General features: G+C 40.2%; 2 protein-coding genes across 3 annotated transcripts; one reads left to right on the top strand and one right to left on the bottom strand.

The window, feature by feature from the left end:
* Positions 1–1,135: 1,135 nt before the first annotated feature.
* LOC131445966 (cyclic nucleotide-gated channel cone photoreceptor subunit alpha-like) lies at positions 1,136–6,057 on the top strand. Its single transcript, XM_058616795.1, has 7 exons — positions 1,136–1,373; positions 2,363–2,462; positions 2,856–2,906; positions 3,300–3,458; positions 3,882–3,983; positions 4,076–4,182; positions 4,266–6,057. Exons 2-7 carry the CDS (start codon positions 2,365–2,367, stop codon positions 5,618–5,620), a joined length of 1,872 nt encoding a protein of 623 aa, XP_058472778.1. The 5' UTR covers positions 1,136–1,373; positions 2,363–2,364; the 3' UTR covers positions 5,621–6,057.
* A 465-nt stretch (positions 6,058–6,522) lies between these two features.
* On the bottom strand, positions 6,523–17,169 carry LOC131445959 (ubiquitin-protein ligase E3A). Of its 2 annotated transcripts, none has more exons than XM_058616770.1 (11): positions 16,860–17,169; positions 15,596–15,640; positions 14,566–14,867; positions 13,073–14,322; positions 12,818–12,962; positions 12,279–12,484; positions 12,003–12,167; positions 11,160–11,315; positions 10,988–11,061; positions 10,569–10,712; positions 6,523–9,567 (listed from the first exon to the last, which is right to left on the bottom strand). In XM_058616770.1, exons 1-11 carry the CDS (start codon positions 16,934–16,936, stop codon positions 9,447–9,449), a joined length of 2,685 nt encoding a protein of 894 aa, XP_058472753.1. In that variant the 5' UTR covers positions 16,937–17,169; the 3' UTR covers positions 6,523–9,446. The 2 variants fall into 2 exon arrangements, with proteins under 2 accessions (XP_058472753.1, XP_058472764.1); XM_058616781.1 differs by having other exon boundaries at positions 16,769–16,877.
* Between the last annotated feature and the right edge of the window lie 3,031 nt (positions 17,170–20,200).

The following is a 20,200-nucleotide window of genomic DNA, read 5'->3' as shown; positions in this document are numbered from 1 at the left end:
CCCTCGAGGTCCTTTGATCTTCTGTGATGTCATAAGAAACAATCAAAGATGGAAATATTATTGGTCGAAGAGCAACCCAGGTAGAATAAGATGACATCATAACACCGTGTCACATTTCTGGCATCATCTTACATGTGAAGGTCTAGATTTCTACGGTTCTTTTTTTCCCCTTCTGTTGCTATTTTTCACTTTAATTGGTGGCATTTAATCTGATATTTAGTTCACCCAACATACTGTATAACATCTTTTAATTCTGCTTATCATATTCATACACACAAGTGTGGGTCTGTTCCTGAAAACAGATAACGTAAACAACCTCTTTGCATTACCTCTATCCCATTATCCCTCGTCTCTGCATGTGGTCTTTCACAGTGTGTTTACACCTGGAGCTGCGCTCGTCCCGAGACCTCAGATCCTGCATTTGGCAGAGGAGGCGAGAGAGCAGAGCAGAGATTATAAACGGAGGTTGCAGGAGGATTATCCGGCTCCTTTCTTAGCTGCAGGTGGAGTCTGATGTCTCACTTTAGCCGCGCACATGCTCCAAGAGGATTTACTCAGACTGGAAGGAATAGAAATAAAGACGTGACTCCAATCTGTCCTGTTTATCCACCAGTTCCCCTTGAATTTCAGGTGAAACACAACAGACGGATTAAACTGACACTTAAAACATGTGTTTATGGTTCTATGGATTATTTTTTATTTACACACCAAATACATAGTTCCTTGAATAAGATATACAACATATAATGTATGGTTATAGTTATCTTACAGTGTAGTGAATTTTGGTTTCAAATACTGAGATCCCTATGAACACATAATGCCGCTGTCTATGTTTGATTTTGTCCTTAATAATATCATTACACACCCTCACCTGAGGAAGGTCCCAACCTGGGTGTGGTTTAAAATGTAATTTTCAAACTTAAAAACAGATCTTACAAACACTATAGAAAGCCTCATCAGGCTTAATTGGGCTCACGCTGCATAAACACTTAGGTATTTTATTGTGAAGACAGTTAAAAGGTGTAGAAATGTTCCTCTTCATCCCTCTCTCCTCCTCCTCCCTCCCTCCCTCCCTCCCTCCCTCATCATCTACCAGGAGGTGGTGCAGCTTGGACCAGAACAGAAGGAACGCCTCCACAGCAGAGGATGATTTTCTCCACAGGAAAGCAAAACGTGCTGGTTCTCTGCAGAGACTTGTTGTAGAGGACAGACATCCGGCTTTGTTCAGTAGGATCTGACTTGAGCATGAATCCTTAGCTCTGCTGCCAGTCTGCTGTGTGATGGGAAAGAGGAGAAACAAGGGGAGGAAGGGAGCTGGAGGTGTAGGAGAGGGATTCTCCTGACCGTCAATCATCTTTATCGCTCGCATCCAGGTGAACATTGATGATGGATGTTGATAATGTTGTTTTTCTTTGCAGTTTTGCAAGACAAAAAAAACTCACTCTATAATTCTAATCTAATAATTCTAATAAATCCTAAAGTCGCACAGAGCTGAAAATCTAATTTTAGCAGATGTAATCTGGTAGAGAGGGATTTGAGTATTTAAAGAAGAAACATGCTGAGCTAATGAGACTTAACTGTCTAGCTGACACAGAATTTACCTTTTGCCTTTTGCCTGTTGTACTGTACTGTTTGCCTTGTCTAGTGTGAACACACCCGAGTTACATACACAGAAACCAGGTCAGGATAGTACTGACGTGTGTCTGTTGTCAGGAAAAAACATCCAACATAATATATTATATAACACTTTTAATTAAGGAAAAGGGCACAAGGAAAAACCAGACTTTATCCACCTAATAAATTCTACAATATAGTAAGCATATGTTTGCTTTTAAACTGGGAACAGAAACTCTATTTTGCTTTGTAAGCTGCTCATTCTCCAGTATAAAAGCCTGACTTTGTTTGGTGCTGGAAACCGCAGCTTCTGTGTCCTTGCGCTTGACAAACACTAATTTTCTCTTTGGACTCCAGCTTCCAAATTGTTTTTTTTTTTTCCGTATCGTGACTATAATCTTTTTTGAGTTTGTGCAGTACCTTCGACTACCATGGATTAAAAATCCTACTTTTAATCTATCTAATCTAAACAAGCAGCATTAGGCCAAGTGAGAAGGTTTCCAACAACAGTATCTTTTCATTCTCCTGTTCGCAGCCTCTTTTTTAATTGAAGTTTTTAATTGTGGTTGCTGCAGACCACGAGGCGAGAACTAGACCCACAATAAATGTATCGTGTCTCCAGACCAATGGACACCCATCTTTAGAGACAGGGCTGGTTAATGGATGCTGGTTGATGTTAAATTCAAGTGTAGTCCTCATCGAAAAGACCTCAGCATGAAAACATCTTCCTGTTGACCTCTTTTCCCAGGCATGTCCCACATGATGCATTCGAGAAAAAGCAGTGTTGGTCCTGCAGAGTCCAGCTCCTGCAGCCAGAGGACAGAGGGCAACATGAGGAGCAAGAACAGGTGGGTTTTACACCTGCAGCCACATCCAGTCATTGGAGTGAGATACAGAGAAGGACGATCTTTTTTTTAAAGATGGCAAACTCAGGACCCAAAACTACGATGATGCAAAACATAGCAACTCATTTACAGCCATATGTGTAACACCTACTCTGATTTTTGATTTGGTCACTGAAGCAGTGCATGTTATTTAAAACATATACACTTAAATCTTAGCCAAAGTTTGGGACCCCAAAAAAAGTAAATTTCACCTGAATATACAAATGTTACATTTCCCATGGTTTGCAGAAAAATAATATTGCATCATTTTCAGGGACTGCAGACTAGTTTATTCCATCTGATCCCATGCTGATTTAGGTTGATTAATACTCATGCAGGTGTGTGTTTCTCTTGCAGTAACGGCTTGTTGGCTCAACAAAACAAGAACAACTGCAACAACAATGATGGGTAAGATGATATTATATATTATATTTAAACACATTTGTTAGTTCATTTAAAAACAATCATGTGTTGCTCTCTCTTGTTGTTACAGTATAATAGTTGTTATTCACCAACATTTATTCTATGTATAAATCTAATTGGAAATAGTATTCAGAAACTTCTGTTCCCAGGTGATGTGACTTATTAAAAAAAACAAAACATTTTTTAATTAAAATTAAAAGAATTATTGTCCCCTGATGATCTCAGGTGATATCCCTTTAACTGACTGGTAAGATATAGAGGGACATGAGTGTACTGTGTCACAGTGCCCTCCTCAGGAAATCATGCACTACTGAATGTCAAGGACATTAAAAACATGCCGTATTTATCTCAGATGCCTCTATTTATGGACATTTACAGAAAAAAAGATGAAAAAAAGGACGAGAAAAAAGACGAGAAGAAGGATGTGAAGGATGACAAGAAGGATGACAAGAAAGATGACAAGAAGGATGAAAAGAAGGATGACAAGAAAGATGACAAGAAAGATGACAAGAAGGATGACAAGAAAAAGGAAGAGCCGTAAGTATGAGTGCATATTTCCATAAAATGGGAATTTTCTCACAATATCTTCTTTCTCTTTCTCACACATATTCTCATAATTTGACCTGTGTTTGTGTATATTTCCAATAAATGTATTGATTTTACAGATTTATAGCCTTGCGTCATGCACAAACAAAATAAGGTTTACAATAAACCACATAATAAAACAAAATACTAAATACATAAACCATGTTGTTGATTTAGAAACCAGCCACTGAGCCACTAAACATTTGTGACTCTTTGATAACGAAAAGATTCAATCCTATCCCCAAATCTACCGAGTTTGTAATCCTGTTGTCATATATTGTAATTCAACTTACACAAGAACTTAGGCACTCAGGATAAATGTAGTTCCCTATACTGGATCAGTGTCTCGACCTTACCTTCCTTTTTGTCTCTCAGAAAGGAAGTGTGGATCATGGACCCTGCCACAGATTTGTACTACTACTGGCTGGCCACAATATCCATCCCAGTGTTCTACAACCTCATGTTCCTGGTGGCCAGGTGAATATGCATTCATGTCATATTGTTTTTACTCTGTATTCATATTTTGTTGCTGTTCCAGAGATCTGAGTCATCTTTGTGCTTCCTTTCAGGGCTTGTTTTAATGAACTGCAATATAAAAACTCCACACTATGGATCGTTCTGGACTACATTTCAGATGCCCTGTACGCCGCTGACACTTTTGTGAGAGCCAGAACAGGTCAGTGATTACTGAATAATGAGATATTTTACAGGGAACTTTAATTATACAATCATGCTAATCACATTCTTATGTGTCAACAGGTTTTCTAGAGCAAGGACTGCTGGTAAGGGACTCAAAGGTCCTGAAAGACAAATACGTTAAAACACGTCAATTCAAATTTGACGTCTTATCTCTTCTCCCCACTGATCTTGCATTCATTAAACTTGGAGTCAATAACCCAGAATGGAGGTTCAACCGCCTCTTTAAGTTTGGCCGACTCTTTGAGTTCTTCGATCGCACGGAAACTCGGACCAATTTCCCCAACATATTCCGAATTGCTAACCTTGTTCTTTACATCATCATCATCATCCACTGGAATGCTTGCCTCTACTTTGCCTTCTCCAAGGTGCTCGGCTTTGGCTCGGACACCTGGGTGTATCCAGACATCAAGAACCGCGAGTACGCTCGTCTGGCCAGGCAGTACATCTACTGCTTTTACTGGTCCACTCTTACCCTGACCACTATTGGAGAGACACCTCCCCCTGTTAGAGATGTTGAGTACTTTTTTGTGGTCGTCGACTTCCTCACTGGTGTTCTGATCTTTGCCACCATTGTAGGAAATGTTGGTGCTATGATTTCCAACATGAACGCTGGACGTGTTGAGTTCCAGGCTAAGATTGACTCCATTAAACAGTACATGCACTTTCGGAAGGTCACCAAGGACCTGGAGGCAAGGGTGGTGAAGTGGTTTGACTATCTGTGGACCGAGGACAAAACCTGTGACGAGAAGCAGGTACTGAAGAACCTGCCAGACAAACTTAAAGCTGAGATAGCCATCAATGTCCACCTGGAGACGCTGAAAAAGGTGCGCATCTTTCAAGACTGTGAAGCGGGTTTGCTTGTTGAGTTGGTCCTCAAGCTTCAGCCTCAAGTTTTCAGTCCTGGTGACTACATCTGCAAGAAAGGAGATATTGGCAGGGAAATGTACATCATCAAAGAAGGAAAACTGGCTGTTGTCGCAGACGATGGGGTCACCCAGTTTGTGGTTCTCAGTGACGGGGCATACTTTGGTGAAATCAGTATCCTGGGAATCAAGGGCAGTAAGGCAGGAAACCGAAGAACAGCCAACATCCGGAGCGTTGGCTATTCTGATTTGTTTGCCCTGTCCAAAGACGACCTGATGGAGGCGCTCACCGAGTATCCCGATGCAAAATATGCACTAGAGGATAAGGGAAGGGCCATCCTGATGAAAGATAATCTCATAGATGAGTCACTGGTCACTGCTGCTGATGCCAAAGACTTGGAGGACAAAGTCAACCACGTTGAATCCAGCATGGAAATCATGTCAAGCAAATTAAAAAAGCTCACAGAGCAGTACGAATCTTCTCAGCGTAAACTTAAGCAGCGTCTCGCGAATATATCAAACCAGGTCCGAACCATGAGAGTAGATGAGTAACCCTTGGTTTGGTATTAATACTGCCAAGCTTTGCCTCTCCTTTAATTTCTGAGGTTATCCCGTGGTAGTGAAGGACTTTTTGTACACACCAGAGGGCAGCTGACCTGCAGATGAACTGTCTGTCTCCAGCCTTTAATAAGGTTACCGTGGAATAAGTTAAGCATTCACACATGCATTGGGTTTAGGAAATCAAAAAATGACAGCTTCTCTATCTTGTTTCCTTCAAACTTATTTGTTATGTTTTTTGGTGTACAGCATTATTTACTTTATTGATTCATAAAAATAACCTTTTTCTTGATTAAAAAAAGTTAGTACTTTCTTACAGACGGGATGACTCTGCAGTTGGAACTTTGTTTTTCGAGTCATCCCTGCACGTGTGAAGCTATTCAAGTGATTCATAGCTCAAATAAATTGTAATCAACAACAATAACATATTTCAGTGCTACATGTGTGCTTTTTTCTTTTTCTATAGAGTTGGGAATTTTACTATTTCTATTATTATTATTATTAAAATGCAGTTTCTTGATGTATTTGCCAAGTTTGACAAGAACATTTTATGCACATGAACCACAATAAATGTGTTTACCATTCTTCTTTCCAAGCAAGACTATAACTTTGGTCTTTGGTGCAATCTTTTATTTAGTTTTGATTTGTTTTCCCCATTAAAGCCAACAACCTAATTTATGACCTTTTATTTTACTTTAAATGATCCTTTTAAAAAAATATGTATCCCATCTGTGATGCAAATTCTTTTGTAACCCAAATATACGTAGTGATTTCAATTCATTTAAGAGACATTTCAAGAGTTTATTTGGTCATTAAATTTCATATTGTCCCATGCCAGTCATTTTAATGACAAAACAAAAGGACCCGTGGATTTCAATCAGGGTTATAAGGCGATACAGGTTGAAAAAAGCAGTCATCTTTATTTAGCATGTTTCAACAACACTAAGTACTTTTAGCCTCTCTTCTCGAATGTGACCGTTGAGTAAAACAAGTTCATGAAATCACTTTTCTTTCCAAGATCAGGTAGACCTTTGACAAGGTTCCACAGTCCAGGTGAGCAGCATCTTCAGCAGAACAAAATGGGGGTACAAATAAATGTTGGAAAAGCTGAAAACCAGATCTGGGCTCAATAAAAGTTGTAAACAATCCTTAAGCCTGTTTTAAACGTGCACAGGACTGAGGTTTACTTGAGTTGTTGATCACACAAATGTACATTTACTACAGTGCTGTGGTGACTCTGCAACACAGTCCAGTGTTTGTCCACTTTCTCCAGGCGAGAACAAGCAGCAAAAGATCATCACCAACATAATTTCGCCCAGATCTAGTTGAAACCATGATGATAAAGAAATAAAAGCATTGGAACACAAAAGAAATGGCTCAGATTTGCCGTGTACTGCAGTGGTGAGCTGTGGGCGCCATCATGCCCACGGGCTGAGCAGAGTCCCGAATATCAGAGTCTTGCATTCACATCACCAGGACAAATCACACACAGCTTGGAGGTCACGCACACTCATATTACAACTTTATACCCAAGTAACATTTTAAACGATTTAAGTTCTTGATAAAAAAATCTTAACTCAATTTTTAGGAGCTGTCAACCACATCTTCTGGCTTGTTTTCAAGCGTATCATGAAGTTTAGCTGAGTCCAAAAGAGGGTTTTGTTGATGTTTGTCTATGGTGTTCATTTGATCTCCTGATTGTCCTAGAATCTGAACCCAAGGAGTTGGAGAAACATGGAGGGCACCCATGTGTCAAACACTGGTAGCTGCTAACATAGAAACATGGCATTGGTGTTTGACTCAAGAAGCTACTAGCGTGTCATCCGACATGAATCGAGCAAATTTTGGGATTTTTGCTGAAGCCCAGTTGAGTTGAATTATTTCAACATGAGCGAAAAGTGTGCGTGATGCAAGGTTGCAAAATGGAGGACGGTTGCTGTATGTGAAACTGCGTGAGGAATGAGAAGGCGGGGCAAAATGTGAGCGAGGAAGTTGGATAAAACTGGTAGGTTCTGAAAATATGTGTGTGTCACTTGATTCAAGGCGTGGTCACACGGTTGTTGGTTAGCTCTGGCATCAGTACCACAAAAACGCAAAAAAAGACCCAGCTACTAAAGACGCGCATGTGGCGTGAACACACCGTGTGTGTGTATATCTTTCTGATAATCTGAACAGAGGCTTCAACGTGAGCCGTCTATTCATAGAAGACTAAGACAGAAACATACACAAAGTTCATACACTGCACTCATGCGCACGCGATGGAGGCTTCGACTTAGGATGGAGGATGCATTGTGGATGCGTTGCGCCCAATCAAATCACGTTATGCAAATATTCCAAAACAGGTGTTAGCTAATCAAATCACGTTGATCAAATAGAGTTCGCGGACCCAGATTTTCTCCTCATTGAGCGTTTTTGTTGGGTGTTTTGTTGAGCAGAGCGCCGTTAAAAAAAAAGACAGACACCACGTTGACGCAGCCATCGCTTTAGCAACAATTGCTACAAAGTTGGCACGCCCACCAACAAGCAATAAAGCAATGTGTACACGCAAGTGCAGTGTGAGTGATGTTTAACCCATCAACTGAATGTAAAGGTTGGCACAAGACACAACATCATCAGTGACTGGTTTACATCCTCCCCGAACAATGCATGAAACGCTAGCATAGCTACAACCGCACTGATATATAAATACTGTTTTTATTTAGAATCGTCAACACAGGAAGACATGGAAATAAAACGCTTCAGACAATCAATGGCGAACTGTGGCCAAAAAAACAAACATTCAGAAAATGTCTAAGTGCACTTACACAGCTCTGACAAAGTTTTTTAGTCTAACGTGCGGTGTCCGCTCCCCCCCTCCCCAAAAGAAAAAAAAATAATTAAAGGCCCAAAACAAAAACAGAAAAATGTGCCATTTTGAATCAAATGACATGAATTTTCTATTTGCTTACCTTGGACATGGTAGAAACATTAAGTGATGATCGTAAGTGGAATGGTCAGCTAGAACTAAGGCTGTCGCTGTAATTGCATGTCATCTGGTCACGCCCCCAACTGGAGAGTCAAACTCATTTTCCTCCCGGGGTTTTATTTTGTATCTGTGTGAGTTAATGGCCATTTACGCTGCACATAGCTGGGAAAACAAGCAACAGTGCAACTGTTTTATGCACAATGGTTAAATACGGCGGTATGAATGCTTTGACAAATTTGTGCAGTGAGGGAAAAAAATCAATACCGTGACAGCCTTAGCTAGAGCTCCTTTTTTCTGTGGGGAATACAATATTCTGTATTCAAGGGTTCTCTACAACTACAATTCCTCCGCTGAGTTCAGGGCTACACTAACACGTTCTTGTTCAATAAATGAGGTTTATATTGACTTGATAATGCAACGTCCTAAATTTACAAAGTTTAATATTTAACCCTCTCCCTTTCCATGACTGGGGAGGAATAGGAAGGCATTAAAAAAAAAATCACCCATTTTAGCCTTTAAATAAATAATAAGAAAAATGATCCTCTCTGTACATAGAAAAAAAAGGGGAGACTGCAGCACATTCACATGATGTGGATGTGGGTACTTAGATCAGGAGGTCTCTGTGCTTACACTGACTGATAAAGGATGATGCAGGCACAGTAGAAGAAACTACTAGAGCGCTCTATTGGAACCATGTCTTCTCTTTCACATAACTGACTTGCTTTTCCTCCAAACATACTCTTGTCTGTCTTTTGCCACCGTTTTCGATTGTGTCTGATACGGGAAAGGGGCGGGGGCAGGGTTTCATGGGCTTTCTGAGAGCGAGTCCCTTTGCCGAGTGTTTAGAGCAGGGGCTCAGAGCATGCCAAACCCTTTGGCATAGGTGATGGCTTTCAGCAGTCTCTCTCGCAGCTTCTCCTTGGTGCTGTACTCAGGCAGCAGTAGTACGTTAAAGCAAGTGTGAGACGTCGGTAACCTGCCAAGACGAGATGAGACAACACACAGCGGGTCAGTTTTCCTCTCGCACCCGACCACTGCCACACAGAAAAACTTTAAAGAAATATGGAAGAAAAATTTAAATCACCTAATACCATTTTCCTTTTTCAACTGGAAACTGAAGACTGTAAACCATTTTTGTTGTTCACCTGCCTCCATCAGTAAGTTCACATTTGATTTTGTGAGTTTGGAATTCTTCATTCAGATATATCTAATGGTAAACTTTCCCGCTTCACAGTTCTAAAATGACTCAGCTCTCTTATTTTTTTGCTTTTCCATTAGGGTAAAGGTACCTAGTGCTTTTTTAGTACCTGCTCTGGGTTCCAAGCGGGGCGAGCTGATACTAAAATGTGACATCAACAGACAGACGGCCACTGATTGGCAGCGAGTGTCTTCACTGGAAGAGTCATGAGCGTGACGTCGGACACAGGAATCAAATCAAACAAAACTGAACTGTAGATAAGTTAAAAGGACTTACAAATACAGAAAACATGCGTTAATCTCCAATAATTAACAAGGAAACTTCTAAAATCTCAATATTTAACAGAGGTGTATTTAGCAACAGCACTGCCGAAAGCCAGCGATCGTGAGCCAAATCACAACCCCTGTGTCCCTGTGAGCTAAAACCAGTGATTTTCTGATTTTGATGTGGAAAATCGCTTACAAACTTTTGTTTTCAGGCAGAAAATGCTAACGGCAACTAACATCCAGAGTGACATTTGTGGACATTCACCAATGACAATAGCCAGAAATAAGCAAGTGAGTAACAGGAAAATGTCGATTTTTACAACAACAGGGTGAATGGTGAATAGAGAAAGTGATTCACAGTTGCACTGAAACAAAGGACTTCCTGTATTTTAGGGTCAGAGCTTAGACAAGTGGACCGTCAGGGGGAGGGGATATATATACACACAGATACAGAAAGTGTGGAGGGAAATCACATTATTCCGATTTAGAGATAGAGAAGAAAGAGGAGCTTACCTGTCTGTGTCAGGTCCGTTCTTGGCAATGATCATCTTCAGCTTGCCCAGTCCACCCACAGGTGCTCTGTCAGTGCCAGTGGTGAACTGCAGGAAGAGACACTTCTGCTCCTCACCAAACGAATGTAATGTCTCCCAAAACTCCCTATGACACAAAACCCACAACTCAGTCCATGAGCCCCAGCTTTTGTTAAACACACAACCAGACCCAGTAGAATTAATACTAATCCCATCATTAAACATTAACATTGACATTCTGGGTTTTATATTTGTCTGAATAAAATGAGCTCAGACATTTGAGGTAAGTTGTGTGGCCAAAAGGATCTGGGCACAAACATAACTTTGGCTTCATGCTAACAGCACAACACAACCACAAGAAAGCCAAGGGTCCAGAATACAAATGTGTATTTTTTTTCTTACTTGATGATTCGAGAATGTCTGTTGTAACCGCCATCATATTCTGTTGTTTCTTCAAGTGCTAGGAAGTCCAGGTTCTGCAGCATGTGACAGACAACAATATGAATGAAATGAAGCCTTTAAGCAACTTTAAATGACTTATTAACATATTTAGATTTGAAGTAGCAAACCCCACCCTGCTTCCACAGATGAGCAGCTCGATTTCTTCAGGTCTAAACAGGTATTTGAGCGGAGACTCGTTGGTGACCATGTGGAAGCCTCTCCTGAATGCTTTGAACTGCTTCTCCACACTTTTATTCAGCATGTATTCAGCATACTGAGCCACAAAGTCCTGCAAAAACACATCAACAGTGACAGTTAATGTCCATTTAAAATCCTGACAAAGGCAAAATGAACCAAACGTCTGCCGCTGAGTGCAAAGGACGGCTCAGGATAACTGTGTAACATTTTTTGGCAATGTTTTTCTAACATAAGATAATCAGTCTCCTCTGTATCATTTGCATTCATCCATTTTTGTGCTCATCTCAGAGCCAAACCAAATTGTGGTGTATTATTTGTTACAACTGTATATTCTGACAAGCAAACAATACCATGAACTCTGAAGCAGGACTTCTAACATAAGAAAACAACCATGTCTTCAGACCATTGTACTTCAGACCATGGCACCGACCAGAAGTTACATAGTGCTAATTCAGGTGATGTTGACCTGCTCAGGCTTTGACAGAGTTGATGTACCGTGAAAATAACCTTGGCGACATTATTTGAAGGTTGAAATCCCTTTAAGGTATAAGAGTATGGAAAGACTGTTATACATTTTGTTTCTTACCAAAATATAAGGCAATTTCAGTGTGTTTTCAAGACATTTAAGGGATTAAAGCATAATGTTACACTTATCACAATCAGGACAATTGTGACAGAAGATTTTCAAATTGTCTCATGTCTACCTGTGTACACCTCTATGGTGGGAGAGCTTTTCAAGAACAGCAGCACGTCAGAAAGGAAATTAATCTCGACTCACCTTTCTATTTTCATTTGTGACTGGAATCTTGTCTCCATTTTCCCTTAAATCATACATGAGTGGGTTCCCAAACAAGTCTGTCTGGGAAATCTGGAAAGTGATCATCATGTCCTCCTCTACGCTGCCCTCGTACTCCAGCAGCTCCTTCAGACTCTGGTACAGAACCTTTCCAACACAGTCACGTATCACAGTTATCATCAATTAACAAATACGACTGCTCAAAATTAAACTGTATTTGTTTCAACTAAACAATCATAACAGATAGGTGGTCCTTACCGGGTTGGCATCAGCAAGGTCCCTGAAAGTTCCTTTCTTGCCCATGAGCTTCCTGTAGACCACCATTGGAAAGTGGACATCCAGGATACAGTTGTTGTAAATGGCCAGACCAAGAACAATGCCAATCAGAGTGTACTGGCCGTCATTTTCAAAAGATGACGGGTTGAACCAAAACAATTTGGTGCGCTCATCGTATGTGAACATGCCTGCAGAAAGAAAAGGTGACACAAACTTAAAACATTTGATTTTTAGTGCCAAGAATTTCACACTTTTTAAACAAGTTAATGACTAACAAATTAATAATGCATCTATTACCATATGGTGGAGTGTATGTGTGTTTGTGGAAGTGAGGACAGTTACAGGGTTCCATGAATGCAGCTCATAGCTTGTTCCTGTTCCTGTAAAGTTAACTTGTACTTTTTGTACCGTGAAAAATAAAACCTAGAATCATATTAAAAGGTATCTGCTTTATGTCTTTGAATCTACACTGAGCTCTACAACATTAAAGCAACTTATGGGATTTTTTTTTTTTTTTTTACCAATATCTGGGTTGAAGATTTCCTCCACCACGAGCTGAAAAAATTCTTTGGAAACCCCTCCTTCATCAACACCTTGCTCTCCTTCAAACTCCACATACAGCTGCTTCTTCAAGTCTGCAGGATTTTCCATTGCTATCATTTCCAGCTGAAAAGAAGAGAGAAGATAGAAGAGAAGAGATAAACAAGATAAATTGAGTGAAGTGAGCCTCCAGCTAAAGCAACTTTAATTTTATTAAATTCACACATTATACATACCCTGACCAGAGCATCATCAATGATGTGGTCTCTGCGCACTTTGAGCCGCAGGTAGGGGTTGAGCTGCTGACCCTGTACCAAACTGTAAAGCACAGTAATACGGCGCTCACTGTACATGCGGATGCGGTTATCATAGTATAGACCAAGGTTCTTGGTGACTGCGTTAAGGATGAAGGGGCAGGTCATAAAGGAGAACTTGTTTTCAGTTTCAACCTTAAAGAAAGTGTAGTCCTTGTCCATCTCCAGCACATCATTCAAAGGCTCATTGACAAACTCCTCAAAGGGAATAAGCGGCCGCCGGCAATCGTTGGTGCGGATCCCCAACTCCGTCTCCAGCGGGTCCACCCGTGGGCCCTTTTTGTTCCGCCGCTCTTCGCCCAGCAGCTCCTGTAGAGTGAGCTCACTGGACTCTGGTATGGGCTCCTCGTCCTCTTCCTCATTGTGCTCCATGTCGAGGTCGCCACCCAGCACATTTGCATAGTAGACGATCTTCAAGCATTTGGTGGCCCCCACCACTGCATCATCATCGTTGACCAGGTTGCGGCTGTTAAACTCCATAAAGATCACCTTGTAGGTGATAAGTTGCTGGAAGGTCTCCACCATGCGCCGGATCTGCTCAGCACTGTAGTGGGACCACAAGCGGGCCAGTTTGGCCTGAGCTGCCAGTGGGAGTTTGCTCATGGCCTTGCAGAACTGTGGGAGTGCGATCTCCAGGTATTCTGGGCTGTGCAGGTTGCTGTTTTCCATCACTATAACAAACAGGTTCAGGTAGTTTGGGTCTCGTGAATACACGTTGTGGTATGTCAGGTCACACTCTATGTTTGGTGAGAGGTAGACCAGTGCATTCAGGAAGGCTGCTTCGATCTTATCATTGGACAGCAGGCGTTCATATATGCGGCGCACAGCTTCGATGTCTACTGATACTTCATCTGGCGCCAGCTTTTGGACGTCGTTTTCCCCTGAGGGACCTTCACCGATCCTTGATGAGGAGGCAGCGGGGGAGTCATCCTCCATAGCTACGGCAGAACAAGCAGCAGCTTCCTTTTCATCCTCGTCCTTGTCCTCATCCTTACCTTGGAGGGACTTAAGCTCCTCTTTGGTGTGAGGTTTAGACCTGCGAAAGCTCTGCACCAGGCCCTCAGCACTTGAGAACACTCGACCTATTACTCTGATGAGAGGTGAATAGTCCTCCTTCTCTCCACAGATGTCCAGGATCTCATACACTTTCTCCTCTGTCAGATAATTTACATCTGCACACAGAATCACACATTGCGTGGTTAAAATGACAAACAAATAAATCAAAAAAATGCATATGAATGGAAGTACATATTCTGCTCAATTTCATTCACCAGCAGCACAAATGTTTCTTAGAAAATGCATCATGACTCTTTCTTGAGTTATTTCATGCTCACACTCTTGTCAATAAAGGGATGGAGATACATACAGCACAAACATTCCCATCCCTAATTCCTGAATGTCTGCCTTCAACTCACCTTTGAAGTTGTCCCTTACAGAGTGGACATCTTTGTCATTCATCTTCCTGTTGCTGCAGGCTGAGTTGCTGTGAGCACTCTCCAGGTAGGTCGATGCCGTGCCTTTCTTCGAGGGGTGGGGGTCGCATAGCTTTGCGTTGACTTTGTAGAGCTCCAGGGCCTTGACTGCCGCTGTGTTGTTATCCATGCGGCTGAATCCAACCGACGAGGCACACCATGAGTTGGAGCATGACTCATTCCCACAGCCCTCCGTTAACTGGTGGTAATAGCGCTCTATAAGATGTTTGGCAGCTGCTCGCTTCCTGTATTCAGAGGTAAGGCACAAGTTAGAAACAGAGCATGACAAAATGTGTGACAGAAAAGAACAGCTTGACCACGAAACTTGTAACAACGATAGACTAATAGTGTGTCAAAGGCAAGTGTTATCAGTGTGTTTAAAGCTGATCAGAAGAAAAGTAAGGTAGTGACATTTAGAACTCGCCATCTCAGCTGTTGACCGATCAGAGCAGACAAGGCTGTTTCAAAGTGTGCCAAAAGCTCTGAACAGCATGATGAGAAAGAAATGTGTACGCTTCCATTAGAGCATGTGAAATATGAAAAAAATAGGACGATGTCATATAAACTGACACTTAACAAATACAATAAAAAAAACAAGTCAGCAGTAAAAATGTATTGAAGTTACATTAGGCAGGGATTGTTTGGCATTATTGATAAAGAACTTCATAGTAACGTTTCTGCATAATACACACACAAAAACCTTTTCTGTAATTGACTTTGTGAAAAATTATGTTGTTTTTTTTTATTTGCAACACACTTTAATGGAAACAGCCAAATTTCAATCAAGACATGTACATGTTTGAATCACTTCATTTGTTACTACACTTCATTGCAAGTTAGAACAACCTCAGTCAACAGGACTGCAAGGTAAGTAGTAGTAAGAAGTGTCAAACACAATTGTGAAAAGTCAGATATTACGACACATGCTCACACACAAACATATGAGTCAATGGGGAAAATGAGTGTTACTTACATTCGGCTTGCTTCTGGGTTTTCTATTTCAGGCTCCTCGTATTCTCTAGTGGAACAACAAATGGTAACAAATAGAGATGTGCAGTACTGACATGACAATTACAACACATGCTATTGGATCAGTAATATGAGAATATATTTTGGACTAATAAAACTGTGTGCCTTAAAGAAAATCATAAATCAGTTCAAATTCTAAATGCAATTTTCCAAAACTACCCCTTAAGTTTAAAAAAATTAGGATATGATATGATACATATTTATAATCATGATACGAATTTCCTTCTAAGATCTAATGTTGGGTGAGAACCTGTGGCCATAAAGTGATTTATGGAAATGAGTAAAAACTGTAATCATCTGTTTTGCTTTTTTGATAGGCAGGAGTGGAACATCTTTGATTTTTCTGTTTTGTAGTACTGTGGTTTTCTGTCCTTAAACGTTATTTTACAGTAATAGGAACCTATTCTAGGATTTACAGTGGTATTTCAGCAATAAATTACAGATCTGTTCAATAATTCACTGCATCTACACGAGTATCTCTACTAGTCCTTTTACAACATGCATCCCGTAATCTGTTCTGTAGTATCTCGTAAATGTATTAACTTGACAGTGAACGTGTGAGTCGCTGTCTTTGTGCAGACATGTCTGCAAGACTCTGTCAGATTGCTATACAAATTTGAATGCAAAGTGCAATTTTCTGATAGCTGGAGCCAGTAACGCGAGTGCTGATTATTTTGAGAATGGAAAAAAAACCCGACATCAAGTGTCAAAGTGATTATAAACACAATGACAGCCTCGCTTTCAGCAACATCGATGTCAGGGTGTTGTAGATAGCAGCAACCAGATTACTCTTGTGACTGATTGGAGTCACAGTTAGCGCACTTGATATTACGGCTTTATTGTACAAAAAAAGTTATTGGCTATTAACATGAAAGCAGCGTTACACCGGCATCGCTGCAAGGATAGATAAGCAGAAGAGTCAGGTGCTTTGACATCCTGGCGCTAAGTAGCTGACAAGCTAGCAGAGCACATACTTGCAAGAACGCAGGCCTCGGTAGAAATATTATTCATGCAAATTGACTTTTAAAAAATAGTACAACACATGTTAAATATCAATATGCACTTTCATTAAATATACTAGTAGAAACAACTGAGCAATAGCATCCACAGAGCTAACCATCAGAGGCTAACGGGCTAGCACACTCTGTCTTTCAGTGCCTCTCCCAGCATCCCCGGCATCCCCGACTCTTTCCTGTTCACGTCCCCACCTATCGTATCCTCCTGCGGGGCTGGTCTCGGCCTGTGGTGGCGCACACTCACAGTCCTCCTTCTCGTCGGAATTCATACGAGACTTTATCCGCAGTTGTTTGGGATCCTTCTGCAGTCAGTGAAGGTATACAAGTCTGTCACAGGTGGATAGCGACTCCAGCGGCACGATGGTGAGCGTGTGAATGGGCAGCGACGAAGGATTTCCTCATAGGAACTTTATTCACGGCCTTCTTACTGCAGGGTTCTTACCCTGCCTGAGATTCTCTGCCATCTTGACTTCACCAGCAGCCCACATCCCACAATGCACTGCGGTCTGGCTACCTTAGACCCGATGGACTGGAAGTGGATCACTGGAACGGACTGGACTCACTCTTTATCGCTTATTATTATTTGCCTAAATATCACCAGCAGATCCTGGCTTTTTTTGGAGATTATTTTACATTCATAACTTGTCGCCTCATAACACACCGCTGTGGAGCAAAAGATATATACTTCAGGAAAGAAAATCTGTAGTTTACAAGACCTGGAGGCATAAGACTATTTGTGGTTTTATTAGACTTATTAGATACAAAAGGGGATGTATTATTGCATGATTTGCAAGATCATTTGCAGCAGAATGTTTGACTTCATTTTTAATGACTGAAATGAAATGTTACAAAACATCTGTACTTAATTAAATAATACGAAGTCTTGAAACACTAAAAAGATCTATATTTTCCAACTGTAGGCCAATAAGTGAGATTTTATGGTGATTTACACATTTTTCCCTATTGTGTAACAGGTACTTTGCATGTTTGTGGTTGTGTTATTTAAAGGGCTATATAGGTAGTCAACAAAGAGACTTAAAATACACAAGGGAAATCATTTTAATTATAAAACTTTTCTTGAGGTTTAAATTGCTGGGGTCAAATGACCCCAAGGATTAACAGCATTAGTAAATGTGAGGATAACAGGAGAGTTAAATCTATTACTGGTGCCATACCAACACACTCCTAATGTTGACAAAGAAAATTCATCTTTGTACTTTCAATTCCTACCTCATCCACACACACTTTCTATAACTGGAATTACAAATGTTCAAACAAATGTTTGAGAGCCACTCTAACAAATGATTTATACACTTCTCAATTTTATAGGATTAACATTATGAACTTATTTGACCTACAAAAAATGTCCACACTGAAAACCAAATTCTATAAATACCCAGTTCCACCCAAAACATAAGAAATCCACTTATAAACAATGAATGATATCAACCCAAATGTATAAGATTAATGTTTGATTTTGAGTTAAATTAATGTATTTTTTTGTAAAACCAATATTGAAACAACCGAACATCTCTTAGTTTCATGCTCTCATACTCAATTGTTCTGGAAACACTTTATGGAATGGTTAAATAGAAAATACAGGGCTGTTACTATTACAAATGATAATGATATAATTTGTGGTGTAATAATAAAAAACACGAAATGTGACCAAATTAATGTTTTGCTTATTTTAGCCAAATCTTTCATCCACTAAGCAAAGTTTATAAGGACACCACCCATATTTACATGTGTTTATAATGAGATCCAACTCTATTTAAGTCCCTAAAATTAATGAAACATTTTTAAATTTATGTTGTGCTACATATTGGTACAACAATCTCTTATTATTATTACAACATTGTATGTGAATGTTTACTCTATTTCCATTTTGTATTTGTATTTTCCTGTTTGATCTTTTTTTAATTGCTGAGTACATTTTGCTGCTGTAACAAGTGCATTTCCCCGGTGTGGGATCAATGAAGTCTAATCTAATCCAATCTAATCTAGAACGAGGAGATTTGATGGGTCATTGATGTTGAAATACACAGTTCGTCCATCAGATGGCAGTATCTACACGTGCACAACAACAAATTTAATTTGACTGCTAAACTCACTTTCTATGAAATTTTAACCAACATATCCTCAAACAAAAATAGTGCACACCTTGCAGTAAATGAAGCTAGTGGATGTCAATTTCATCTATAACAAAGGCTATTGGAAATGTAGGACCTGTTCTCTTCACTGTACAGAAAAACTGAAGGATAAATGAAGACAAAAGCAGTGTCACACTGGGAGGATATAGTAAGAACTAGAAATTTGACTCTAGAGGAAGTCAATCAGACAATCATAGGAAACATTGAAGCAAGTGCTGTCTATCATGGTGATATCTGAGTCCAGTGATTATTTTTCTATAAGCAGCCCTGTATGGTGTAACATGTGTAACATGTCTAATGTTTCTTCTCTTTATCCTCTCCCCACATGACCTCCGAAATGAATGAATGAATGAATGAGCTGTTGTTGGCTGTGGCAGAGGAGCACAGTGACTGCACAATTTCTGTCTCTGTTCAATCATTCAGCTCTCAGTGCTCAGGCAGGACGAGGCCGCCGGATCAGTTGCCGACACACGGCTCTGTAATTACAGGAGGACGCTGCTGTGCAGTAGCTAACAGATGGATGTTGTTTCAGGCTCCAGCACAGAGCAGGTATTAAGTCACCAGAGGCCAACAGAGCCAGCCGGGCAGCCTGGCAGCTGCTGCTTTCTGTTCCCTCCATCCAGCAACTTTTTAGATGGAGTTTTATACTTTTTATCAAGGGTTTACTCCCTCAGTCTTCATCACCATGAAGTTAAGCCACGACTCCCTTCCCCTACATGTTTTGCAGATAAAGTCAAAAGGTCAACTCATTGTAGCTTCGTATTATTCACATAATATGCTCCAAAGTTCTCTCACAAAATGCTTCGTATCCAAATATTGATTTTAAAATGAATGCATTAATTTATACATGGAGCATAATGGGGCCTTTGCACAGCAGCCATTTTAAAATGTCTTTGCAGGAAAAGCACAGGTGTTACTGATCACATAATGATGGCTATGTTCATTTCATGTAAGTCAGGACAGTGTCAAATAAATCACAATGGAACTTGGCCATTATTACTATGACTATTTACACTTTTCCTACTGGAAATCAGTCTGAATGGCTGCTGTTCTAAGGACTAATTGGCCACAGTAGACTTTTTTCCTTACAGCATTTACGGCTTGGAGTTTTCTTCAACGGTTTCTTTTATTTGAATCTTGCAGACAGATTCTATCAGGCTCTGTCAGAATGGACTGGATGTGTCTTCAGGTCTATCAACTGAAGGATTTAAAAATAAAAAAAAATGTACACTCCATTGCCCATGCTGTTGATTTAAAATAAATAAATAAATAAATAAATAAATAAATAAATAAATAAATATATATATATATATATATATATATATATATAAAAAAAACAAAGACTTGAAAAAAATCTATGGAACAGAACTAATTATGGCA

The sequence above is a fragment of the Solea solea genome, chromosome 2 (assembly GCF_958295425.1).
Source record: "Solea solea chromosome 2, fSolSol10.1, whole genome shotgun sequence".
NCBI classification, from domain to species: domain Eukaryota; kingdom Metazoa; phylum Chordata; class Actinopteri; order Pleuronectiformes; family Soleidae; genus Solea; species Solea solea.
Note: the sequence above shows the minus strand (reverse complement) of the source record. Positions and strands in the feature narration are given on the sequence as shown.